This window comes from Mustela lutreola, chromosome 9 (assembly GCF_030435805.1).
Source record: "Mustela lutreola isolate mMusLut2 chromosome 9, mMusLut2.pri, whole genome shotgun sequence".
Lineage (NCBI taxonomy): Eukaryota > Metazoa > Chordata > Mammalia > Carnivora > Mustelidae > Mustela > Mustela lutreola.
The window spans coordinates 56,368,506-56,396,244 of NC_081298.1; the positions used below are offsets into that span (position 1 = coordinate 56,368,506).

Here is a 27,739-nt window from a genome sequence, read left to right on the forward strand (position 1 = left end):
AGACCTGTTGTATCCATCAGGTTCCCTGTGGCCCAGGGCTTTCCCGGGGATTCTGATGTTCACTGAAGTTTCTGAGCCACGGGCCTGGACTACTCCAAAAGGCAGAAATGAAGAGACAGGATAGGAATGTGAAAAGCTGAGTTCAGGCAGCAGGGTACAGCTGTGCTGGAGGGAAGGTGGCTGGGAGAAGACAGCTCAGGACAGCCTATGGGGGAGCAGCCAGACTCCCTTGTCTCCCTGATAACAGAAGGTGAACACAGAAACAGTCTGAGGTCACAGAAGGCCCCATGGAGGGGGCCCCAGTTAGGTCAGAAAAGAACCAAACTTCACCTCCTCCGTATGCTGCATTAAGACAGCCCGCAAGAGTAACCTGTGAGGGGAAGGAAGGAAAGCAGCAGGAGCCAGAGGCAAAAACAGTGAGTACAACTGTGGGCATGCCTGGTTTCCCACTGGATGAGCTGGAGGCCACAACACAGGTGACAGGCTTGGACATGGGGGCAGGAATGGCAGCTCTTTACTAATGTCACTTGCGTTTTCAGCTGACCCCAGGTGGAGAGATTTTCAGTCCCTACTTGTCTCTTGAAGATGGAAATTCACATAAGCCTTTTCTGCTTTCTGCTTGGCTGGCCGGCAGCTGCACCTCTCAGGTGTGGGGAAGACTGTGGGGTTCCTCTGTGTCCCCACAGACACTCCTGGTGAGACCAGTGAGCAAGAACAGGTGGTTTCACGGGGACCTGCTAAGTCCTATGTGCTGAAAGCATCCCAGCCAAGATCTTTCCAGAAGCAGCCATGGGTCTGTCCTCTTACTTTGATTATTTGTGTGAAATACTGGCTCGCAACCCAGCAACGACACAAATGTATACATTGCCTATTTTGTGCCAGCACCACGCCAAGACCGAGAATGGAAAAAAATTATGTGCTTCAGGGTCTGGCTTCTTACATTTATAGTTAGGGAGACAACAGTAACAACAAACCCAGAAACTATGGAATGTACAATATTATACTATAAGATGCTAACTGCACAAGTAATTCAAAAAAAGTTAGGGAAGCAAGAAAGCAGGGTGTGCTGGGACCTACGCACTTGTCTCTCTTTCTTAGGGACACCCCCAATGATCACACACGTGTGTGCATGCCTCAAGCCCGGGGGTGCAGAGGATGGGAGAAAAACATGCCGACCCAGACCGTGGCTGGGCGAAATGCACAAAACTGAAGTCTTACTCTCCTGGGGAATTGTCTCATTTCTTTGTGTTATGCCTTCCACTGTAAAATAAGGGAAATGGGGGTGAAGGCAAGGCACTCTTCTTACTCTCCCTGTGGGTTTAGGAGTTGGCCTCCCAGACCACTTTGCTCAGATGCAGAGAAAACATGGAACACCAGGACCTGCTCTGCCTGGCTCCCAGTCAGTCCTGTCTGCTGCGCCCACAGCCTTCCTCGGCCAGTGCTCTCTTGGGTGACTGCGCGGTACTCTGTTAAGTGCATTAGTTTTCAGGAAGGCGCGGTCCGCACCTGGACAGAAATGCGGGCAGATTCAGAGCCAAGTCCTGGTGGGGAGGAATCCCCACCACGCGCCATGCAGGGCTGTAGAAGCTCGTAAGAAACGGGCTAGCAGCAAGTAAATATAAAACAGACTTTAAACAAAATGGCAAAGCCCTGTCCCCCAACAGTCTCTGGCAGAAATCTCTGAGAAGTTTCTTTCCCATTTCCTTTCTGGGGTCTTGTTCCCACATTGCCTCCGACATGGTGAACTCAGGTGTCCTGGGAGAAGCTGGGTGGGAAGCAGGGCCACAGGGGAAGGAGAAAACGGAGGAAAACACCAGCAGTGTGACAAACACACCCTTTGGCTCACCTTCAAAGCTGGACCACATGCCAGTGTTTGGAACTTGGTCGTCACCAGTATCCGTAGTGAATAATTACCTCAAAGGCTTTCACCAGTTCATCTTTCTTAAAAAGTCCTTGATTACTTACTCTCAGCACTGGAGATGGGGACAGGCAGCACGGACAGCCTCAGCTGACCTCCAGCTTTCCTGTTCTGCCAAAAATACCCCTGTGAGCCTAACTTTCTCAGCCCCATCTACCTTCTCCCCTGTCTTCCCGAGACACAGCTGACATACCACACCATACTAGTCTATAGTACACAACATAATACTTGTTGCCCTTATTTCAAAATCCCTAAAACTTCCCAGGTTAACACCCACTTAGCCAAGGCGGAACAACGATCATGTTTACCTTCTTGCCTGACATGCTGAGAGCAGATCTACAAAACATGGCTTTCAGACATGGGGTATCAGCAGCTCAGGACAGTAGCTGTCGAGAGAGGTGAGGCCTGCCGTGTGAGGCCTCTGGTTCACCTGGGCTCTGGGGCTTCTTCCTGAGTTGGGAAGATGGAGTCTGGGGGTTGGGGAGGCCACAGTGGCTGGGGTCCATGGACCTGAGTCCTGGAAAGGAGGTATCTGTGGAGGGGTGCCCCTGCCAAGTCTGTAGCCCAGTACTGATGAGGACATTCATAGGAGGAAATTACCCAGTGCCAGGGAAAGAACTACCCAAAGGGGAAGACAGAACAATTCCCGAGGCTCACGCAAAGCTGGGCACAGTTTGCATTCCCACCTTCAAGATTGAAAAACCTTGTAAATCACGGGTCATGGAGTGGAGAAGATTATAGCTTCAGAAGTAGGGATAATTAGCTCTACATTAGAGGCTGCCATAGTCCTACAGACCAGAGCTTAAAAGCAAGGCTCAAAAGCATCAAACTGTTTGTAAGTGACCCAGCGACATCCCAGGACAAAGCTTAAGCATATTTATAGGAATAAAAAAAAACAAAAACCCAGCATCTGAAAAGGCACAATTTACAAAGTTGGTATCTAATTAAAAATATCAGGAATGCAAAGAAGCAGGAAAATGCAATCTACAAATCTATTTTATAGTTATTTATAGAGGAGAAAAATCAGTCAGTAGAAACAGAACCAGAAACAATGCAGAAGACAGAAATCGTAGACGAGCATATTGGAATATGTACTAGGACTATGGTATATACATCGGTGTTAAGGAGACATACAGAGGCCACGAGAAAGACTCCAGTCAAACTCCGGGATGGAAACACGATGTCTGAGTTAAACTCCCCAAGACACTCAAACCAGCCACCACACTGCCCCAGTCAGAGGCGTAATCTGCTCCCTTCTGCCTGTCTGTGATGGCTCTGCACTTCTTACTTGCCAGTTCCCTTCGCTGAGGCTGCTTTTATCTCCTTCCTCAGACAGCAGGAATTCTAGCACCGTGCTTCAAACGAAATCTCTCTGCAGGAAAGAATGGGTGAGGTTTGGTCAAATGTGCTACATAGAGAAAATATGCCACCTCTGTGGAAGGATCTGGGGTCAGGCCCACCCACTGGCTCCCACAGCAGCAGACCTGGCCAGGAGGGAGGCCCCAAGGGCAGGAGAGCTGTGGGAAGGCTGCGGCCACATCAACTCACCTCATTGCTTCGCAGTAAAATGTGAAGAGGAGGTTGAACATCGTTGGTTTAAGTGTGAATCAGGGTAAAATGTTATTACTGCCTTATCAGGCTGCTAACCTGATACTTGGGGGGCTTTTGTGGGTCCCCAGCAAGTACCTGGCATCAGCATCACTGTTTCTAATCCCCACCTGTCCACACACACTCTGAGCTTCTAACAGCCCTGACAGTAGTGCTTGGGGAGAGAGAAGCAGAGTCGGGGAGACAAAAATCTATCCCCGTGTTAGCACTGGGGCGTTTCTGCCAATGCTTCATACAAGTTAGCAGAGCTGATGATCTGTAGACAGTAAAGAATGAGGGAATAAGAATAAGGGAAAGAAATCAAAAGTAAGGAGACAATGCCCTTTATCCATGTGAGCCCCTTAGGCTGGGAGCCACTAACTCCCACTCGCTGGGCAGCTGTGAGTATGGGGAATGGCTGGCTGTGTCCTTGGCAGCTGTCAAGAACCTGAGAAGTCCCTTTTCCTCTCCCATTGCCCATATTACTTCCTGACATGCTGGCTTTCCCTCAGAGGAGCAAGGAGAGCCCTTGAAAGGAGGAGGGAGACACAGAGGCCAAGAGTGGTGACAAAGAACAAGCACTCCCCAACCAGGAACACACCTGTGAGTCTGTCCACCCTGGATCCCAGGTAGTGTAGGGTCTGTGGAGGGCACTGAGGGGAGGAAGAGGGTCTCTGAGCATCAGTGTCTCTGCGGCTTTCCTCAGGAACCTGGGCATGGGCATTCCTTTAGAAGCCACACACCCTCTTCATGTTCCTCCCTGAAAACATGCTGCCCTCCCCAGGCAAGGAGCTGGAGCACCAAGACGAAGTTGAAGAAATCATGAGCAATCTCTTCTTCACATCGGGAGATGGCAAATCCAAGGCATGGAGCAGTACAGAGCACGTACAGTGAGTAACCTCTGAGTTCGCTGGTTCCCAGTGAAAGCTGCCAGTTGTACTAAGGAGTCATTACCAAATGCTTTAATACCATCTTTTGAGATGCAGGGTCAAAATACTATTTTCTTTTTGTAAATTCTGAAGTGACAAGGAGACAACCATGCTACAAACAGAGGTCAACATTGTAATCAACTGAAGCTTAGAACCAAACTAACAATGTGCATTGTAATTGTGCCAAAGACAAGGACTCCCAAGTCAGAAGCTGCTGTCATTGACAACTGCCCCTACAGATTTAGGCATTCATTTATTTGGCTAATTCAAGACTTTCATTTCTGTCTCCATCGGTTTTCCAGGATCTAGAAACAGCATCCCATCAACAATTCTTCCTAACACCATGTAGGATTCATTCAACACCAAGACTGGGGTTTATGAGTACTGGCACCAACAGAGGTCTAGGGTCTGGTTCCCCAAAGTCGGAATTCTCTGGGCTCCCACTGGCCCTGGGATGAGGTTGTCCCCCAGCTTACTTTCTGGAGCCTGGCCCTGTTCCTCCATCTCTCTCACCATCCAGAATACAGCTGTCCTGAGATATGCATGCAGGGGCTCCAGGCCTCTAGTGCCCTGAGGACTGGGACTCCTTCCCTCAGGTTGGTGCGGACCACACACAGTTGTGGGAGGTCACGAAGGATTCATGTGGGAGCAGCAGAAGGGCAGGAAATAGGACAGAGCAGAGCTGTCCTAAGGCAGCAGGATCCAGAGGACACATCCACTATGTGCCCATGCTTCGGCTCCTGGTTTAAGAAATAGGCTTTATGCAGAAGCCACTCTGGGGTGCATCTAGCTAAGTGTGGGGCAATGAATGGCAGAGCTGTCTTTGATGCATTTGAGTGTCAGAGGGAGAGAAAATGGACTTCAGCACACGTTAAACCTTCAAATTCCACTTTCCAGTCCCTCAATCTGTTTGGATCTGGGCTTCCTCCCATCATTACCCATAGCCCGGGAGCCTTCTCTCCCTGGAGTCATCTTTTCTTTCCAAACTGCCCTCCATTCTGGCTCCATAGTTGGTGGCCAGTGCCTTCAGCCTCCCACAGCACCCTGCAGCCCGGCACACATGTCCCACTAGCACCCCCACATGATTGGGCCCCAACCCCAGTAGCAACTCTCCCATACCCCTTACCCCTCACCATCTTCCCCTGGAACAGCCCCCATGTGGCCTCTGTTCTTAAGTCCCAAACCTTGTCATTCTCAACAAATAATCTGCTGAGTAGCGGAGAGCAGGGCAAATCAGCATAAACTCTGAACATCCCCACAGGCCTCGGTGTGCCAGAACCTTCCCCATTCACCTCCTCCTCCCTCTGAAGGGCAGGTTTCTCTCCTGTCCCTCAAGGTAGGCCCTCGTCCCCTCCCAGCTGTTCTGCAGGGACCACTCATCAATTGTCCCCTGCGATCCCTTGGGTTTTATCTCTTCCCTTTCACTACTCTCCCCTCGGGGTGCCTCATCCAACATAAAACTGACCAAAGCGTTGCCTAGACTCTTATAAGCACTTGACATGTATCCCTTTCCTGGCTCTTCACCAGAGAGCTCCCTTACCCAGCCACTCACCCGTCCAGGTTTATCGTGGTTCTGCCACACAATGGAAGATCTTCACAGGCTGGTGGGGAAGGGACGCTTCCACGGAGGAGGAATTTTCCTTAGGGGTCCTCTGAACATGGCCTGTTATTTCATGTTATTTCCTTCTTATGTTAATGAAGCACACAGTGAACAAAATTAAACCACATGCTAAATTGGCAGCCCCTCCTGTCAGGAGGATCCACTCTTTCCAAACTCCTGGGTCCCCAGTGACCTTGTGGTCAGGTAGCTATGTGACTGGCCACAGCCTGTGGGTGGTGGTCTGACGTCCATGGCCAGGCCTGACCTATGAAACTCCCAATTTGTCCTCACTCCCACATGTTAAAGATAGCACAGCCCCATTGGAGGGTCTCCCTGGTGCCTGCATGAGCCTGGCCAACCAGAACAGCCAGATACGACCCTCTATTGTGGTTGAGCCGTACGGTCTCAGGGTTCACCTGTCACAGCCGGTACAATACCTCAAATATTACACTCATCACCCCTCTTCCCAACTTCTTTTTCTGCACCACAGCTGGCTTCCAGGTACTCCCTTCCCTAAACTCAAACCCCTAGGGATCTGGTCCTTTTATCTCTGGAGTGTGGGGTCCCCAGGTAAAGTCTCAGAGTCAATCTGCCCCCTTTCAGGTGAGGCCAAGGACAGCCATCATCCCAACACATGTGAGCTGAATAAATTCTCATCAAGACCATGAGCTGGCCCACTTCGATCGACTTGCTTTCCCATTTTTCCCATGCCTCCAGGGAACCCAGAGGGCCTTCCCCTTATCTGTATGTCTAAATGCAAAAGCATAAAACAAGGAAATGCATTAACGTGTGTCTGTTAAATAAAGGTTGACAAGAGACACACCAGAGGGAAGGAAAGAGCACCACTTGCACCCCAGCAGGCCTGCCTGTTGTTGTGAAGATGGAACAGGGCTTCCCTGACAAGTGTGTCCAGCCCTTGGGCCTGGGTATGTTCCACACTGACAGCACAGCCTTCCTCTACCAACGTCACCCCCTGTCCATCAGATGAACAGTCCTCACCTATGCATCTGCATATCTGCATCCGCAGAGCACAAGAAAGCCAGGTTTCCTGGGTGGGGGGCTCCCTCTCCCACTGCAACCTGCCACTGTACCTTCTCTGAATACTAAGCCCTGGGGGTATGAAGGGGAAGGAGACAGACAGAGTCCTGCCTGCAGCACGTCTCAGGTTGAGTGGATGTGAACAGTCCCTACACAGAAGTGAGTGCCGAGCCTGGTGGGAGCAAGGAGGAAGCCTTCACCCAAGCAGGGGCAGAGATCAAACCGGGGCTCTCTCCCAGAGAGGGGTGGGAGATGGCCGAAAGGGTGTGGAGCTCAGCCTCGGGAGCTGTGTGATTGAAGCCTGGAAGTGAGACAAAGGGATCCCCATCCCCTCCTCCACTGTGTCCTCGGACAGGCAGGAGTTGGCTCCACGCAGCCAGGGAGTCCAGGGCAAGTGGGACAGACAGTGGCACACAGCTGTGAGGGGACAAGTCTGTGCACCCTGCAGTCCACTGGGGAGTAAGTGAGACCCAGTAAACGTGCATGGGTGCGAGGGGAGGTGCCAGCTGACCTGGGAGAGGACCAATAAAGGAAGATCTGGGCAAACTCCAAAATCCAGGAGCAAGGCAACCACATTCTTTCTGCTACTTTCAGACAGCCAGTCTCTGGGTTAGTAACCTGCTAAACATCACATGATTTGTCTTTAAAGTTAAGAACCAGTCCAACCCCATTTCCTCCCACTCTTTGCCTCTTCTCAGTGTGCCTCTAAGTCCTCCAAACAGCCTCTGGCTCTGGACCATCACTGCATTTTGTTAGATGCAGAAAATGGCTCCTGGTTGATGCCGGTGCTAATCTCCTGACAAGCTATCACTCCTGCAAACATTTATTAAGCACCCACTGTGCAGTCACTTTGCTAAGTGCTAAGGGTATTAGAAATGGACAAGAGAAGGACCCTAACTCGAAGGATCCTGATCTGGACAGAGGAGGGAACAAGTTTAAAAAAATGCTGGAAGCCCTGTACGTTGACATGAACAGATTTGTAAGGCTCAGGGAATGGTTTGATGGAGCAAGGACCATTTGAGTTGGGTTTTGAAGAGTGAAGAGGAGCTCTATGGGTCCTTGCATAGGGGTCCTGGGCTAGGAAAGGCAGTGTGTGGAAGTTTGGGTGGCTGGAATCTTGTATGCCTGGAGAGGATCTGGTGCTACCATACTAGGTGGAAGTTGTGAAGCTGGGTCTTGGCATCTGGAGATGGGTTTGGGGATTGCTGTGTTGGAGTCCATGGAGCCCAGGCTGGGAGGGAAGGAGGAAGCTGGGGCTTGGGGTGCAGAACAGGGGAGGGTGGATCTGAGAGAAACACTCTTCAGGTATTGTGTGGGGAGGTGGACTACTGAGGAGGAACCTGGGGCAGGACAAGACATGCCCACTTGTTTTCAGCCACTTGGCCTTTCTGGCTGTTCCTCAAGCAGGTATGAGGGAGGACCCACCGTGACAATGTGGGTAGCCAACCACACAGACACTACCCTTGAAGATCAGCAAATGTTTAAATATCCTACTCAACAGAAGTAGAGCACCATCACGTCATGGTAACATGGAGATCTTTCTTGGTTAACTGCTGGTGATCCACGTCTCCCCATTGCTTGCCTAAAACAACTAATTTTCTAAACCTGAAGGCAGAACTTGACACTTAGAGCATTTCACCATTCTTTTCAACTGTGTTTCCAGCCTATTGTGGTCTTTGGGATCTTAATTCTGGCCCCATGGAGAAGTTTTCCTTGCAAACAAGCATCACAGGCAAATCTCCAAATGTATTTTCTAAGTCTCCATGCGACTTCCGCATTGAGGCTCGGAGCAGAACAGTCCTGCATCCTGTCTTTGGATCTCTCTGGACTGAGGCAGATTCCTATGAGCCCTCTTCAGGAATAGCTTTCAGGTGGGCTACCTCTCTTTTCATGTGACATGTGACTATCTGCATTGCTTGTCTTGTTGACATTACCCAACTGCAAACCTGGCTCAGCTTAGGGAACCATGATGGGGCTGTCCTGCCTGCACAGAAATAGGGGCACGCCTGCCTTGGAAGAGCTCCCACCCCCACTGCGGAGTGAAAAGGAGCACTTGTGAGAAAACTCTCAGAAATAGGAGGCCAAATACGGTCAATGCCCAGGAATGACACAGAGCTCTTCAGTAAATACATGAATGGACCAATGAGCAATTATTCACTCAACAAACATTTATAAAAGCAGAGCAACAACAGAGATGGCCCTTGTGAGCCTACCTCATGCCTCGTCTGTGCACTCTGTTATTGTCTTGAGGTCTCGCAACTATGTCCATGAGGGACATGCTATTGTCCTTGTATGTGAGAGGAAAGAGGCTCAGAAAGGATGAGAAATGTGCCAAATGTAACACGTCTAGTACATGGTATTGAGCCCAGGGTGGTCTACCTCTACAACCCATGATGCTCTGTAGGGCTGCCTTGGGCCCACTCAGGGTTCTGCCACCGGGGTTTCCATGGCCCATGAGAAACAGGCCCTGCTCTTAGGGGAAGACCTGAGATCCATATGAAAGGCAGATGCCAAGCATGCCATCTTGGAGCCCCATGGGAAAGGACGATGGGTCTGGCTTGGTGGGACCTCTGGTTGTGTCTAGTCACACTGCAGGGTGGAAACCCAGAGCCAGACCCAGCCATGCCAGGACAGGAGAAGGACAGAGTGCCTTACATTTACCCCATGGCAGGCAGCACTGAGCCCCCACACATGGAGGAGGAGGGCTCCCTGGCCCCCCAGGCCTGAAGAATTCTCTCAGATTTATTCACTCTGAAAAAGGAAAATGATGACAATTCCTTGGCCCCCTGGAGACATAGAAGGAAGGCCATGTCACTGTCACATGATTGGGCTTATTCCTCCCGGGACCAGAGCCATGCCGAGTCCTCTCTCTGTCCTAAGTGGACACCCGCGAGGCTGCCCTGTCCCACAGGTACCCAAAAAACAGGCAGGCGTCAGTCAGCAACATGGCCTGTGGGCGTGGTGTGGCGATGGCTGTTGGAGGCTGATCGTTCACGAAACCAATAGGGAGAAAAGAACAAGGAGGCAGATTCCAGACACAGGACCAGTGGCTGGGGAAGCCAGAAGGGGGGCTGGAAAGGTGGGGAGAGAAGTCACACAGGAGTGGCGAGGACCTGAGGGCAAAGGAGCCAGGTGCAGGCAGAGTCAGTGCCTGAGACCAGTCAGCCCAGGTTGCGGATGGGGATACAGTGGCAGCCAGGCCCCTGAACACTATGGGGAGCGTGGAGGAGAGGGTTATATCTGCAGTACACCAGAAGTATAGATCTTTCCAGAGACTGGGACAGCCTTCTCAAAAGACGGGCCACTGGTAACTCCAGGCCAGGCTGCCTCTAGCCTGGCTTTACAGCCTGTCCCGCTGGGCCTGCTAGGCAAACCCAGGGTGAAGAAACAGCTCTGCTCAGGAGATGACTGTGTAATCCATGGAGCCAAAGTGCTTGTTCACTTCTTACACATCCCCCTGGGTCAAGCATGAGAGCAGAAACCACTTCAATGGGAAGCTCAGGTTCAAACTCTGCGGAAGGCGGAAGACCTGAGCTCCAACCCCTTGGATCTCAAAGGCCTGCTCAGCCTCCTGGAGGGAAGACAACCTGAACTCTGCAACCCCAGAATCCACCCCTAAGACTACACGGGGGGCAAAACCACTCAAGTACTTCAAAAAGGAACTGAGAGAGAAACAGTGAAAGCAGGCTCAGGAAATAACCTGTTTGGGGCTTCTTGTCTTCAGGGGCTGCTGAGTGAGAAGCCAGGAGTCTGTTTCAGAGCGGATCGGGGTGTTGTGGCTGTGGCCCAGGCTTCTGGGGCAGGGGTCTGTGGCCAGGCACTACCTACCTGGGCCACGGCCCTGCCCCAGCAAGGAGTGGGATCCAGAGGAGCAAGGCCCCTGCCCACGGCTAATTCGGGCCTTGCTCTGCCATTGTCCCTGGGAGGAGGGCTGAGCGCCCCTGGGCCTCAAGGGTCCTCAGGGCTTCCTCTCTGTGCAAACACACAAAGGAGTAAGGGAGCCAAGTTCAGAGCAGACACAGGATTGTCACTGGAGGCACAGGGCACACAGGGCTTCGGGGCCAGAAGAGCCTGCCTGTAAGTCCTCAAAGGAGAAATGTTTGAAAGCCTGTCTCCCGTGGTGGAGCGCTCAGGCCCTGGAAAGGCACAGAGAGGCCAGTTTGCCCTCCAGGTGTGTCTGTGGAACTGAGGAGAGCCCCCAGAGAACCCAGCGGATTGGTTTGCCAGCTCCGAGCCCAAGCCCTCAGCCTCCGTGACAATGCCTGAGCCCTTCCAGAGGGCTGGTAGCTGATGAGTCTGACCTGGCCTTCCCCAGAGGATGCCCATGGGACCCGCCTCAGTGTTCCTTCTGTCTTAGCTTCTTAAACTGCACTTTCAAGTGCACACATGTTAACTGTACACCATTTCACAGTGGCACACAACTGCGTAAGCACTCCTAAGATGAAGACATCAAAGACCTCCACCTCCCCGAGGCCTCCCTCTCACTGCTTCCCGTCAGTCTCCCTGCAGAGGCCCTGCTGCTCTGCTTTCCATCACCCTGAAGTCATTCTGGCTGCCTCCGAACTTCCTAAAGGTGAAAATCATACATACTCTTCCGTGTCTGGCTTCTTTCAAAAGATTTGTCTGTGAGACTCAGCCATGCTTTTAAATGCAGCAGTCTTCTGTTCGTTTACTCTGCTGGGTAGTATTCCATTGTATGGACATACCATCCTTACTTATCCATCCCACCGCTGATGTGGAGTTTCCAGTCTGGGGCCACCCTGAGAAGGTTTCCATAAGCATTTCTGCATATGTGTTTGAGTATCCTCATAGGTCCGCCCGGGGAAAGAGGTTCCTCCAGCTACAAACATCTGGGAGACCAGATTTTTCACTTTTGGACTGCACTGTAACTGTTACCCAGGCATCAGGTTCTCTGATCTTAAGCAGCAGGATAAAGAACGCACTGGAAATTGAAACAAATGCACAGATGGAAGCTTACAAGGTGTTTGGGGAATCTGACTTCTACAGTGTGATAGAGAGGGGTGTGGGTGTGGACTTTGAGTGTGAGAGTGTGCTAGTATGTGTATGAGTCCATACAGATATGCGAGTGGGACTGTGTGTGAGCACTGTGTGTGTGTGTGTGTGTGTGTGTGTGTGTGTGTGTGTAGACTTATAGTTACTGTGTGAGAGGGCCTCAAAATCTCCTGGGCACTTTATCCAGAATGACTATGAGACATCCCCTGGTCCAGAGCATTTAGAGAAAGAAGAGGAAATGACCAGATATGAGGCTAGAAAAACAGATGAAGGTCAGACTGCAAAAGAGTGGTGAATGTCCTACTCTAGCATTTGGATTTGATCCTGCAGGAGACAGGGATCACCACACACCACTCGGTAAGCATGCCAAAGCCGGCTGTGTCACTTACCAGCATGTGGAGTCCCACACCAGGATCAGTGAAGTAGAATTTGCTAGTGACAGGTCCTGGAGGGCAGGGCAGGGAAGGGCTAAGTCTACAGCAAACAGCCTGTGTTTATGTTTTGGCTCTGCCGTTTACCCACCAGGGGACCTTTCCATGCACCTTACCATGCCTCTATTTGTTCACTTGTAAAGTGGGGACATTCCTGGCTTTAATATGCCAGAGTTGCTGAGAAAATTAAATGAGCAAGTACTTGAAAGTGTTCCCACACAGTGAGCACGCAGTAAGCACTACTTAAAATAATTCGTACAGATAAATGTGGTGATTAATAGATGAAGTGTGTCTTGGCTTGTGGGTGTACACATGTGACTTGCACTGACAAATGGCGCATGCACACAAATGGGCAAACAGTCCTGCCCACACACAAACAACCCACAGTGAACAGGGGTTTACAGGGGAAACATTCAAAGATTCTCCCAGTGTAGCCACTGCCCATAACTTACACACTGGAAGCCAAATGCTCCTTAGTTACGGAAAGGAGACAGGAAATAAATAGACCCCAAATCATCTTTGCTTTAGGGACTCACAGCTGCACGAGCACCCCAGTTACCCAGGTCCTGGGAGGACTGCAAACAGCCCTCTAGAACCAGCCAGCTTCAGCTCCGTTTGCAGGGACATGGGGAATGCTGCCTTCTCCACTGTGGCTGGGGAGACGGGAGCAGCAGCACCCAGGAGAGCCTGGGGAAAGTGGGTGACAGTACAGGATTTCCAGGAGAAGTAGCGAAAGTCTGCATCTGGGCCCTCCTTCACTGCCCACACAGTGAGATGGTCTGCAACCAGGCCTGGGACAGACGATTCAAGGAGCTGACACAATTTTCATAGCACAGCAGTCTGAACGAAAACCCAACGCGGTCCCCATCTCCCTCTCTTGGAAGAGGGGCTCCCAGGCCAGGAGCCCACCCCTGCCCCCTGCCCCCTGCCCCGCCTGGTGACAGTCAGCAGGGTGGAAGGGGATGCGCGTCTGAGAGCGTGACCTTACCTCCACATACAGCAAGGGGAAGATCCCAATCTTGTCTCCCAGCATGCCTTCTGCCCAGTTGTCATCCACTCTTCGGATGACGGTCAGGATCTCGTCCTGTGGTGGCCGCAGCCCATCACGAACACAAGCACATGGACACGCAATGGAACACACACAACAAAAACAGAGACCAGTCAGTATCGCAGAAGCTAAGAAAAGATCCTACACGATGACGCAAAGAAAGGTTTGTTATCCATCTGGGATCTGACATCCAGAACAATCTGCCCTTACATCTTCACTCACAGTCTCCTGCTTTCTCTCTTACATATTGATTATAGCTGCAAAAATCCTCAAACAGAAACGTGTGGTAATTTACAATATGGCTAGTATTTTAAAATTCATGTTCCTATTATTTATTTACTGAAGTAAAATTATTTTGAATAAAAATAAATTCAGCAAGTATAAAGCTTTTTAAATTTCTGGCTCCATCCACAAATGAAAAATGACCCAATCCAATTCCATTTATTTAGAGTCGTGGGTACAAAAAGCTTTGGATAACCCTCCTAAATTCTTTGGCAACTCAGACAATGCCAAGTATAGATGCACAAAGTGGAAACAGATGGAAGGGAAAGGAAGAGGCATGAAGCATGGAGGAAGAGGAGCTTTCCGGGGAGACTGGCAGCCTGGCAGTTGTGAGAAAGGATGTGCCCGGGATGCCATCGCGGGTGCCAGATGCTGCAGGGACACGTGACAGGGGTGCGGAGAGGAGGGTGGGAGAGAGAAAGCACTGAGCAAGGATGGAGAACAAAGGGAGAACCCAACAGGGAAGGGGAGTGAGGAAGGGAGACAACACAGGGAGCAGCAAGTGCTAAGAGGGCCAGACAGGGATGACACAGGCAAAATGGCGCCTACACCAGGGGTCTGTGGCTGGCCCCTGTTCCCTCTCCAATATCCATTCTCCTCTCCGTATGCCATGGGCTGTCTGCCAAACCACCCCGCCCCCTGTCCCGCCACATCAAAAGCTCCCTGTCACTTGTCCCTCAACAATCTGCTAGGGACCACCTGGCCTATCTGGGACTTGTGCTAAGGAACTGATGGCCAGCCTAGTGGGGTAACCCCTACTGGATTTGAAGGTACCATCTGAGTCCTCAATACTTTAATGGGAAGCAGTAATATGGGACTGGTGGGCCTCCCTTGGTTAAGAGGCACATTTTAGGCCAGCACACTACCTGAAATTACCAGAAAACCTGGCTTCCCTATGAGGTAAGGGACCATAGAGTTTTGGAGTATTCATCTGGGTCAAGGTAGAGTCACCTAATAGGAGTGGGAGATGTCTTTCAGAGAACACAGGTAGCGAAAAGCAAGGATGTGTGTCTGTGAGAGGCAGCTCGCTGTGGTCTCTTCCAAACCTCTCTTCACCCAGGGAGGGGTACAGAGTAGAGCCTAGGAACAATCATACCCTCATTTTCTCTGTCCTCATTCCAGCCTCCCAACTTCAAAAAATTCCAAATAACAAAGCGATCTGTGATTTTAGAATATTCTTCTCTCAATGGATACAAGCCAGAAAAATGCAATAGACACTACAAGAGGGACCATATCATTTCACCTGTTACAGGGTAGTCGGTTCTCAGGATCCAAAGTGATATTTGTAATGGTTTCCTATTCTAGCTCAGCGATTAGAATGTATGGGCTTTTCTGGTAACCATCAGCCAACATGGTCAACTGGCTAGAGGGGAGATGTACAGAAAATGCCCCTGAACTCCCATGTCTTGCTTACCTCACAAGTTCACAGCATGTAAGAGCCCTGGGCCTGTGATGAACTCTGCTCAGATTCAGCCAAGGGAAGCCCCTAGGACTTTGCTGATCATGCAACGGGAAAGAAAATTAGGGGCTTCCTACGTATCAGAGTTTTTGCAACAATAAAATAGCATAATAAAGATTAAATTTTGTAAAATTCAAAAGAAAAAACACCAGGTTAATTTTGGTTTAAAAAAGAGAAATTACCACACTATCCACACTATTACTTAAGACTGGTCTAGAAATTAGAGCCAAAGAAATAAAAGAATATAAAACAAAAAGCATTAATATTGGAAAGAAGGTATAAAATTTTTTACCTAGAAAAAAACAGTATCAACTAAAAATTAGAATAAATTTGAGAAATACTGCAAATTCTAAACTACATTCATAAAAATCATTAGTTTACTCATACACCAGCAATAGTAAGTTACAAAGTGTGATTAAAAGTGGCTATTAAGAGTCACTTATGAGGGTTGCCGGGGGGAGGGGGTTGGGGAGAAGGGGGTGGGATTATGGACATTGGGGAGGGTATGTGATTTGGTGAGTGCTGTGAAGTGTGTAAACCTGGTGATTCACAGACCTGGGGATAAAAATATATGTATATAAAAAATATATGTTTATAAAAAATAAAAAATTAAAAAAAAAAAAAGTGGCTATTAATAGAGGTTCTCTAATACACTATATATGCCAAAATTAATTGCATAAATAGTAAAGCTTCAAATGTTAGAAAAAACCTTGAATAGTCAAGAAGAAAATATGAATAGATGTTTAATCTTGAGCTTGGGAAGTTCTTTTGAAGTATGATAACAATGATTTGGCTACACAAAAATGAAATTCTCTATGCTAAAAACAAAAAGGCAAAAACCTAGGAAAATACTTGGAGGATATATGAGAGACAAAGATTTAGTATCCACACTATATAAAGACTTAGAGACATAATACAAGAAAAAGACAAATACCTTAAAAAGAAAAAATAAGCTAAAGGCAAAAATAAGACAACTCACAAAAAAGAAGAAAAGCAAATTGCCATTCAACATATTTTTAAAAGTTATAACCCACAAATAAAAAAATATAATTGTAAGAAAGAAGAGTCTTCTTTTTCTTCAATGTTTTATTTTGCCTATCAAGTTAGCAAAGAAGAACATAAAGCCAACTTGGAGTTTTGGTCAGGATGGAAAGAAAGAATAGGCACTTCATCATTTTTGGTGGACACAGAATTTATAGCATTCAGTTTGTCAATTTCTATCAAAGATCAAAGCCTGTATACCCACTGATTGAACAACAACACTTCTAGAGACTCTACACTAGGAAAATCAAAGATGTGCAAAAAGATTTAGCTCTGAGAGTGTTCATTACAGTGTTGCTCAATTAGATAGAAACTATAGACAAATGCACAGCAGAAGAGATTCGGTTAACTAAATTATAGTATTGTCTGCCAACTCCAGCCCCACTCTAGCCATCCTGTACTACCTACGGAGGAATAGGGGAAATGGAGACACGCATGTGGAGTTCACAGTCTAGCAGTACAGGCTCCTTAAATGACTGAAATCCAATAATAGGACCATAGGACTATACAGTGCTCTCCCTCTCTCTAAACACCATGACCACATTACTAAAGGCCAATTTACAGCAATTCTTTTTTCCTGGTACACCATGTCTGTCTACCAAAAAAATTACTACTAGACATACAAAAAGGAAAAATAAAACAAAAACCAAAAATATAGCTTGAAGAGACAGAGCAAACATCAAAACTATAGGATATATGACTCAGACATAGCCAGGATGTTGGAACTATCAGACGGGGAATGTAGACCAACTATGATTAATATGCTAGGGGCTCTAATGGATTAACTGTACAGCATGAAAGAACAGATGGGCAATGTAAGTAGAGAAATAGAAAGTCCGAGAAAGAACCAAAAAAGTAATGTTAGGGATCAAAAACACCATCATAGAAATGAAAAATCTTTAGATAAGAAAATTAGTACTCTGAACATGGCTGAGGAAAGAATTTTGACCTTAAGTACATCTCAACAGAAACCTCCAAAACTGGAAAGCCAAGAGAACAAAGACTGGGGGTGGGGAGAGAACAGGATATTCAGGGACTGTGAGACAGCTATAAAAAGTATGACCTATATATAATGGGAATATCAGTAGGAGAAGGAAGGAAGGAAGGAAGGAAGGAAGGAAGGAAGGAAGGAAGGAAGGAAAGAAGGGAGGGAGAAAGGAAAGAAGGAAGGAAGAAAGGAGGAACAGAAGATATATTAGACACAACAACAGAATTTCTCCAAATTAATGTCAGACACCAAACCACAGATCCAGGAAGTTCAGAGAACACCAACTAAGACAAATGCCAAAAAAACCTACCTAGGCATAGCAAAGTACCGAAAATCAAAGATAAAGAAAAAATACTGAAAGAGGCCAGAGGGGAAAAATACCATATTTATATAGGATCAAAATAAGAATCACACTTGACTTCTCTAAAACCATGCAAAGAAAAGAGTAGAGTGAAATATGCAAAGTGTTGAGAGAAGAAAACCCACCAGTCTAGAATTATGTACACTGAGAAATTATTTTTCGCTAGTGAGGGAGAAATAAAGACTTTCTCAGACGAACAAAAATCAAGAGTTTGTTGCCAGTAGACCTGTCTTGTAAGAAATATTACAATAAGTTCTTTAGAGAAGAAAAGTGTACATAGGTCAAAACTTGAATCTACATAAAGAAAAGAACATTGGAGAAGGAATAAGTGAAGATAGAATAAAACATTTTTCTTGTTCTTTGTTCAAAATTAAAGTAGCAGCAATGCATTCGATTATATATACTATGTACATATATTATATATATATATATATCATGTATATATTTATACAAGTGTGTAAGTGAAATGAATGACAAAATGATATAAGGGGCTGAAGAAAAGAGATAAAATTATTTTATTATTATAAAATATTCATACTACCTGTGAAATAGTACAGTGTTTTTAAAATGAGCATTATTAATTGCAAATGTATATTGCAAACTCTAGGACAACTACTAAAATTTTTTTAAGGTACAACTGATAGGCTAAGAAAGGAGAGAAAATAGAATCACATAAATTGTCCAATTAAAACAGAGAAAGCTTTTAAGAAGGAAGAGAAGAAAACAAAAATAAGAATTAAAATCAAGGGCAACAAATAGAAAACAGAAATAAATATGGTAAATATTAATTAAAAATATCAAATAATCACACTGAATATCAGTGGTCTATATTCACAAATTGAAAGACAAAGATTGTCATAGTGGATCAAAAAGTAAGATCCAACTGTGTTGCTATGTTGTCTACAATAAACCCTTAAATTTATTTTTATTATGTTCAATTAGCCTATGTGTGTGTGTGTGTACATACCATATTTTATATATACATATATATCAGTTTTTGATAAAGTGTTCAACAATTCATTAGATGTGTATAATACTCAGTGCTTACCACCACATGTGTCCTCCTTAAGACCCATCACCCAGATACCCCAACCCCCCACCCCCCTCCCCTCTGTAACCCTCAGTTTGATTCTTGGAGTCCAGAGTCTTTCATGGCTTGTCTCCCTCTCTGATTTCTTCCCATTCCTGATTTCCCTCCCTTCTTCTGTGACCCTCCACACTGTTCCTTATGTTCCACATATGAGTGAAACCATATGATAATTGTGTTTCTCTGCTTGATTTATTTTACTTAGCATAATATCCTCCAGCTGCATCGATGTTGATGCGAATGGTGGGTATTCATCCTTTCTGATGGCTGAGTAATATTCCATTGTATATATGGATCACATCTTCTTTATCCATTCATCTTTATCCACTCATCTGTTGAAGGGCATCTTGGCTCCTTCTACAGTTTGTTTATTGTGGATATTGCTGCTATGAACATTGGGGTGCATGTGCCTCTCATTTTCACTACATGTGTATCTTTGGGGTAAATACCCAGTAGTGCAGTTTCTGGATTGTAAGGTAGCTCTATTTTTAATTTCTTGAGGAATCTCCAGACTGTTTTCCAGAATGGCTGCACCAGCTTGCATTCCCACCAACAGTGTAATATGGTTCCCCTTTCTCCACACCCTCGAAAATCCATTTTAAATATAAAGATACATGTGAATTAAAAGTTAATGTATGGAGAAAAATATACCATGATAACACTAATCAAAAGAAAGTGGGAATAGCTGCATTAATTTTGAACAAAACAGAATTCAGAGCAAGGAATATTGTTGGGGATAAAGAAGGAGATTATATAATGATAAAGGACTCTATTCCCCAAGAAGACATAACAATCCTTAATGAATATGCATTTAAGAACAGGGAGTCAAAATATATTAGTCAAGACTTACATAACTCCAAGGAGAAATAGATAAATCCGCTATTACAGTTGAAGACTTTAACATCATTCTATCAAAAATGGACCATTCCAGCAGGCAGAAAATCAGTAAAGACATAGTTGAAGGCAACAACATCTATCAATCAACTGAATATAATAGTCATCAATAAACTATCTCATGTAAGAACAGTAAAATATACATTCTTCTCAAACTCACATGGAACATTCACCAAGATAGATCACACTTGGGGCCATAAAACACAACATAGTGGAATTAAACTAGAAATCAGTAACAGAAGGGTGACTGGAAAATTACAAAATACCTGGGAATTGAACAATACAATACTAAATAACTAAATCTTAAAATATTTTCAACAAAAGAAAATGAAAACACAACTTATCAAAATGTGTGAGCTGAGGGAAATTTATAACATTGAATGTATACCTCAGAAAAGAATAATCTAAGCTTCTTAGAAAACTAGAAAAAGAAGAGCAAATTGAATCCAAAGTAAGCAGAAAAAAAGAAATAACAGAACTTTGAACAGAAATTAATGAAATTAAAAACAGGAAACTGATAAAGAAAATCAACAAAACCAAGAGCTAGTTGTTTAAAAAGATCAATAAAATTGATAAGCCAGCTTAACAAAGAAAAAGAGAGAAGGGACAAAAATTACTACTATCAATCATGAAAGAGAGAACATTACTACAGATCCTGGACATTAAAAGGATAATAGAGGAATATTATGAACAATTTCATGCCTACAAATTTGATAACCTAAATGAAATGGACCTTTAACAATGTAATCCGTCAAAATTCAACAAGAAATAGACAATCTGAATAGACCCATATCTATTAAAGAAATTGAATCAATAATTAATAAATTTCCAAAACAGAAAGCACCAGATCTAGCTGAGTTCATTAGTAAATTCTTCCAAACACTTAAAATAACTTCTTTAAGTTATACCAAATTATCTAACAATCTCTTCCAGAAGGTAGAAGCAGAGGGGTGACTTCCTAACTCATTCTGTGAAACTACCATTACACTAATACTGAAACCAGACAGAGACACAGCAGGCAAAGAAAACTACAGACCAACATTTCTCATAAGCATAGATGCAAAAATCCTCAACAGAATATTAGCAAATTGAATACAAAAAGTTTAAAAAGAATTATTCAGCATGACCAACTGGAATTTATCCTAGGTATGCAAAGCTGATTTATCATTCAAAAATCAATTAATATAATTCATCACATGAACAAACTAAAGAAGAAAAAAATCACATCCTCATATCAATAGATGCACAAAAAGCACTTAAAAAAACCAAACACTGACTTATGATATTTAAAAAAAAAAAAAAAGCTCTTAGCAAGTTAGAAACAGTGTGAAACTTCCTCAACTTATGAAATACATTTATGAAAAAACCCTACAACTAACAGTATATTGGTGAGAAACAAGAAGCTTTCCCACAAAGTTCAGGAACAAGGCCAAGATTTTCCTCCTCACCGCAGCCTTTCAACATCATAGTGGAAATCTATTAATACAATAAGATAACAAAAGGAAATATAGAGCATACAAATTAGGAAGGAAGAAATAAAGCTGTCTTAGTTTGCAGATGACATAACTGTCTATGTAGAAAACCTAAAAGAATCAACAAAAAGACTCCTGGAACCAATAAGCAATTATAGCAAGACTGCAGGATATAAATCTAGCAAAATACCTATAAGAGTTATATGAGAAATCTGCAAAACTCTGATGAATAAAATTGAAAAAACAAAATAGAGATATGTTCCATGTTCATGGATGGATAGGAAGACTCAATATCATCAAGATATCAATTTTTCTCAACTTCTAGGTTTAATGCAATTCCAAACAAAAGATCAGCAAGTTATTTTATGAATCTCAACAAGCTGGTTCTGAAGTTTATATGTAAATGGAAAAGACCCAGAACAGCCAACACAATTTGAAAGAGAAGAACAAAGACTGATAAAATACAACTTCAAGCCTCACTTAAAATTACATTACTGAAGACAGTGTGGTATTGGTATTAGAATACAAAAACAGATCAATGGAGCATAAGAGAGCATTCAGAATTAGACCAATCTTCAACAAAGGAACAAAGGCAATACAATGGAGAAAGATAATTCTTTTCAAAAGATGATATTAGAATGGTTGGACATCCACATGTAGAAAATGGATCTAGACACAGACCTTACAGCATTCACAAAAATTAACTCAAAGTGAACAATAGAATAAATGTAAAACACAAAAATATAAAACTCTCAGAAGGTAACATAGGAGAATATCCAGACAACTTTGGGTTTAGTGATGACTTTTTAGATAAAATATCAAAGCCTGGTCTATGAAAGAATTGATAAGTTGGGAATCCTTAAAATTAAAAATTTCTGCTCAGCAAAACACACTGTCAAAGAGCATAAAAAGGTTCATGAAAATGTTTGCAAAAGACATATATGGTAAAGGACTATGATTCAAAAAATACAAATAACTCTTAAAACTCAACAGTAAGAAAACAGAGGCACCTGGCTGGCTCAGTCAGCATGTGACTCGATCTCAGGGTTGTGAGTTCAAGCCCCACACTGGGCATGGGGCCTACTTTAGAAAATAAGAAAACAAAAAATCCAATTTAAAAATGAACTAAAGATATAACAGACATCTCACCAAAGAAGAGACACAGATGGCAAATACAAATATGAAAAAAATACTCCATGTCATATGTCATTTGGGCAATGCAAATTAAAACAACAAGATGTCACCACACACCTATTAAAATGGCCAAAATCTGGAACACAGACACCGCCAAATGCTGGCAAGAATGTGGGGTAACAGGAACACTCATTCATGGCTTGTAGGGGATACAAAATAGCACAGTTACTTCCAAAGACACAGTTACTTCCAGGGGGTTTCTTACAAAATGAAACATACTCTTATCTTATAATCCAGCAGTTACATTCCTTGGTATTTAACCAAAGGGCTGAAATTTATATCCACACAAAAACCCACTCAGGATATTTACAGCTGCTTATTCATAATGCTAAAGCTTGGAAACAATCTAATGATGTCCTTCAGTAGGTGAATGGATAAATAAACCAGTACATTAAAGATAAGAGAGTCTGATCTAAAGCTAAAAAGACATGAATTATCAAGCCATGAAAAGTCATCGAAGAAAGATATATGGATATTACTAAGAAAAAGAAACCAATCTGAAAAGGTTATATGTTATGTTATTCCAACTTTGTGATACTGTGGAAAAGGCAAAACTATGGAGACAGTAAGAAGATCCATGGTTGTCAAGCGTTGGGAAGTAGGGAAGAAAGGGACAAACAGGTAGAACACAGAAGATCTTTAGGGTGAAAACACTCTGTACGATACATGATGGAGAGACACGTCATTATAAATTTGCCCAAACCCACAGAATGTACAACCCCAAGAGAGAACCCTAACATAAACCACAGACTTTGGGTGATTATGATGGGTCAGTGTAGGCTCGTCAATGGCAGTTACAGCGTGTGCATCTCTGGGGAGAGGCGCTAATAGCAGGGGACGCAATGCATATGTGAGGCTAGGGTTATGGGGAAATCTCTGTACATTCTGTCAATTCAGGAGTGAAACAAAAACTACTCTACAAGTTAAGTATTTTTTTAAAAGGTAATAGAGCCATAGAGTGATGACCATGGACACACTAGAGCATGCTAGAACCATGCAGACACGGCTCACGAATGTAATGTTGAGAGAGAGCAAAACTGGACACAAAAACATACATGTATGGTCCATGTCTTTGAAGTTGAAGAACAGATACAACTCAGCTGTGGTGTTAGGCACACAGGAAGATGGAAAGGTGGAAGGACTGGGTGTTGGCATCTTACCATCCCCACACTGGGTAGAGAGTATGAGGATAGCTGTATAATTTTGATTAGAGGATTTGATGGTATATTATGGTTTATTTAGGTTTAAAGGGTTTTGTTTTGTTTTGTTTTGTTTTTTTGAGGTAATAGTCTATCCAGGATAGATAAGTCACAACATGCCTTGAGTACTGAATTTGAACCTAATACCTCTCTAAAGAGACATCACATATGGAGAAAGTCAACCATTATGTGGACAGCCTGAAATTGAGTCACAGAATACCAGAGAAGAAAGTGGTATCCCTGAGCCTGAGACATGAGAAAGCTGGGAGGCATGGAAACTGTCTTGCAGCCTTGGCATCATTACCGCACTGAAGAGCTGGGCTCATTCGGGAGGACAGGACACACACCAAGGGCTATAAAGGACTGAGAAGCAGACACAGCCCCATGTAAGGGAAAGCTAGCCAAAAACAAGTGTCCGCTCTTTGGCCAGGGGCTCTGTCATCACTCCAAGTGTTCAGTAGTGTCAATCTGTTGCTTATGTGACCACCACTATGCAAGCATCCCCCAAGAGCCACGCATGGGGAAGAAACACTATCCCTTCCCAAGAAGAACTCAACAATGGGTGGGAGAGGTCTTCTCCTAACGTCCACTGATACAGTGTAAGGACAGTGAAATCCCAGCACAATGCAGTAAGTGGGGTTCAAAATCCAATCCTGTCAGCTACCGTGAAGTTAGTGAAAGGAGCAGGTGGAACCTGTCATCCCCACCTGCCTCTCAGATGCAAGACCAATGCAGTCCCTGCTGTGGTTTGGTAGGACCTGGTGGGAGGTCTCTGATCTGGCCCACATATTGATGGGGGAAATTCTTGGTCCTGTGGCTGGCTGGGGTTCCATGGCAGTGGTAGGATTTAGAATGATCCTATTTAGCTGGCATGAATTTTGTTGGGGAGACTGGGCTGGGAGGACAGTGGGTACAGGAGCCCAGTCACTCTCTGTAAACACAAATAAGTCAGTTTGCCTAGGAACATCAAGAAAGGTTTCCTATAGCTCTGACTCTAACCCAAACTCACACACCAGAGACAGCCTCCAAGGAGGAATATTTGAGTGCTGGGCAATGAAAAAGTTCACCCTAGCATGTCAGGGCTACCAGCATGAAATCTGTTGTGTTCTGGAAACACCGATCACTTCTCCTGTCACCATTGTAGGACCGGGGAAACAAGAACCCTTTTTTGGTGGCTAGATCACATTGGGTGTCTGATTCACTGTCAATATTTCAAAAAAGCTGGAACCAGTGCTTCCCAAAGGATAAGAGAAAGGGGAAAATTCCTGCTATGGGCCTCTTTGGAATACAGAGAATTGATCCCCCCTCAAATAGTAAATGAGCTTTCCATATGACAGTGGCAAGACTGAGCTGCATGGTTCAGACCTGAGTTTTTGGTTGCTGTTTTGTAGAGAATGGTGTCCCCTGAATGTCACACTCGATGTGGTGGGCTGCTGGTGGCCTGAGAACAAAGCCATGCTGAGTGGAATGCTCAAGGAACAAGAGGGCGTGGCCCCCATAGTGCTGTGCTCTATGGAACAGGTCAGTAAGTCTTTCTAGAAAGTGCCAGACTTTCAGGAATTGAGGCAATAGTTCAGGATTTTGAGGCAATCCTGTCTCTGTCACATATTCTGTTTGAGTATGAAAGCATCCAGAGATAACATGTAAAGGAAGGAGTCTTGCTATGTGCCAATAAAACTTTATTTACACAAAGGACAGTGAGTGGGTAGAATCTGACCCACAATCACTAGTTTACCAACCCTTGCTTGATGTACCTGAGTAAATGAAATCTAACTAGACACCACTGATAGTCAGGTGGGCCACACAAGTTTTGGGCCAATTTGAGGATTTTATGGAGGAAACCTGTTCCCACCACATCATTTCATTTTCAGATGCACGGCTCAATTTCATTCACATGTCTCAAGTAAGGTGCTCATTGCTCACTGTGGAGCAGTGTAATTCTATGTGCTGTTTTCCCTCTTCCCTCAAGTTCCCATGCTTTGAAAATATACCAAGTGCCACTGTCATACAGCAGTGGCTCTCCTTTGCATCTAGCCAGTCTCAGGGTGGTCCTAAGTGATGGTAAGTTTGGGCTATGAACATAGCATGGTTATTAAAAAAGTATATTGCTTTTCCTCCCAAGGCTTAGTGGGTAATACATTTGAAAAGGATTTAGGTATTGTGGTAGGCCTGCCATCTAAAAGGGGCCTTCAACCTGCATTTCTTTCTTTCTTTCTTTTTTAAAGATTTATTTGTTTGAGAGAGAGACCAGAGCGGGAGGGGCAGAGGGAGAGGAAGAGAGAGAATCTTGAGCAGACTCCCACTGAGCACATGGAGCCCGAACGGGCTTCAATCCCGAGATTGAGACTTGAGCCGAAACCAAGAGTCAGATGCTTAACTGAGCCACCTGGGCACCCCTCAAACTGCAAGTCTATTTCAAATCTGTGGGCTTGTTCCTACCTGGGGGAAAGTGAATCGGCAAGCAGATGGGCTCTGTAAAGAAGCTGGGGAGCGGAGCCCTGACGGTCCACCTTCTGGACCCACAGGGAGGGTGGTACCTCTGTGTCCACCCAGAGGCCCTCTGGATGCCACTGAAGGTGACTCACCTAGCACCCAGCCCTAATACCATTTCAGAAATGCAGTTCAGTAAAGGTCACTGCTCACACATCTGGGGCTCAGTCTGAAAACCTAGCAGAGTTCCTTCAGCACGTCTGGATAAACCAAATCCAAGGGCCGACGGTTTTACTCTCCTGAGTGGTGTAGCAATAACACACATCAAGCAGCTAGAACCATCCTTGAAGGGCCACGAAGAGCAAGCAGATCCTCCTGGAGAGCCACTTGAAAGCCTTCCCTCCCCCTTCACCCGCACTCAAGTGGTTTCTGAGAAGCAGTGGGAACCAGACCAGAGGGAGCCCTTCCTTTTCATCCCTTCAGGGCGGGCTGCCTGCTCGGCAGGCCACAGCCATAACCACCTCATACTACAGCGTGACTGGGGACCCACACCTGTCACCGAGCCCTTCCTTGTCAGAATGCAAGCCAGTCACATGGTGCCCAAATCACCACTCCTCAGAAAGAAGGGAAATTAAAAAAGGAAAGGTTGAAAAACTCCCTCAGTCTTTTGTTGCAGAAGTAACAAAAATTGTTTCTCTGGGCAGTTCTAGGTGTGGCTCTTAATGGAGTCATCGCTGCCATTAACCCTCTGCTGTCCTGCTGAGGACTCTGGGAGCCATGGCATTCCAGAACCTCAGACTGTCCTGTCTTGCACATCCCATCTCAAATCCAGAGGCTGTCAGAGGCCTGGAACCACTCATAGAAAGGCAACATTCTAGGAGAGAGCCAGACCTTGGGGGAGTCTCACATGCAGCCTCAGGGTGGGTCCAGATCTAAGTGGAGAGGACAGAGGTCAGATGTCGCACCCTCCTCAGTGCTTTCAGATCTCCCCCCTGCAGATATACCCCCCCACACTCATGCACACACACCACAGGCACATACATCACATGCGCGCACACATACATCACATACACACAATCACATACATCAGAGGCACACATGCTATAGACACACACACACCACATACCACACTCACACACACTACAGGCACATATACACACTACACTCACACATATCATATGTACACACACTACAGGCACACACGCATACCACATACCACATGTACACATGTACTACACTTGCCATACCCTAGGCACACACACACAACACAGGCACACACATTCCCCAGTAGGATGGAGGCTCAGGTATGAAGACCCTGCTCCCAGTGTGCCCACTGTGGGCCGTGAACCCTTGAAGATGGGGCCCTTCCCAGCCACTGGCCCACTGGGAATACAGTCCAGCACTGATAAGCATCTGATGAATGAATGAATGGACAAGGAGGCTGGACAAAAATAAACTTGTACTCTCCAGAGCAAACGCAGCTGACCTCTTGTCCAGGCCAAGACAGAGTGCCTGCACCCAGCCTCACTCACAAGTACATATTCAATGTCCTGTGTCCCCCTCACTTTCCCAAGACGGGGATCGGCAGTTGGTAAAGGCAGGATGGCCACACTCAGAAAGCCTGCACTCCAGCCATGAGATAGACAACTGTCATGTAACTACACATATTACCTTCTCTGGAAGGAAAAATGTGAGTGTAGAGTGCTGGGTAGGGAGGCTCCATCACTCAGGGGTCAGGGGCCATTCCAAGGGACATGTGACAGGTGGG

The 27,739-nt window shown here is 45.5% G+C and overlaps 1 protein-coding gene and 1 long non-coding RNA gene across 5 annotated transcripts in view; one reads left to right on the forward strand and one right to left on the reverse strand.

Moving 5' to 3' along the window:
• Positions 1-27,739, reverse strand: part of SH3RF3 (SH3 domain containing ring finger 3) — a 361,494-nt gene that overhangs the window by 114,853 nt on the left and 218,902 nt on the right. For both annotated transcript variants that reach the window (XM_059134271.1, XM_059134270.1), the window contains exon 3: positions 13,505-13,600. In XM_059134271.1, the coding sequence (XP_058990254.1) occupies positions 13,505-13,600 (96 nt within the window). The remainder of the gene's footprint in view (positions 1-13,504; positions 13,601-27,739) is intronic.
• Positions 236-11,787, forward strand: LOC131808299 (uncharacterized). 3 transcript variants are annotated; one of them, XR_009344773.1, is made up of 4 exons: positions 236-416; positions 4,018-4,134; positions 4,290-4,395; positions 11,484-11,787. It is a non-coding gene; the product is annotated as an uncharacterized LOC131808299 (long non-coding RNA). The 3 variants fall into 3 exon arrangements; XR_009344771.1 differs by lacking the exon at positions 11,484-11,787 and adding an exon at positions 6,638-6,806 and having other exon boundaries at positions 239-416; XR_009344772.1 differs by lacking the exon at positions 11,484-11,787 and adding an exon at positions 6,638-6,806 and having other exon boundaries at positions 244-416; positions 4,018-4,108.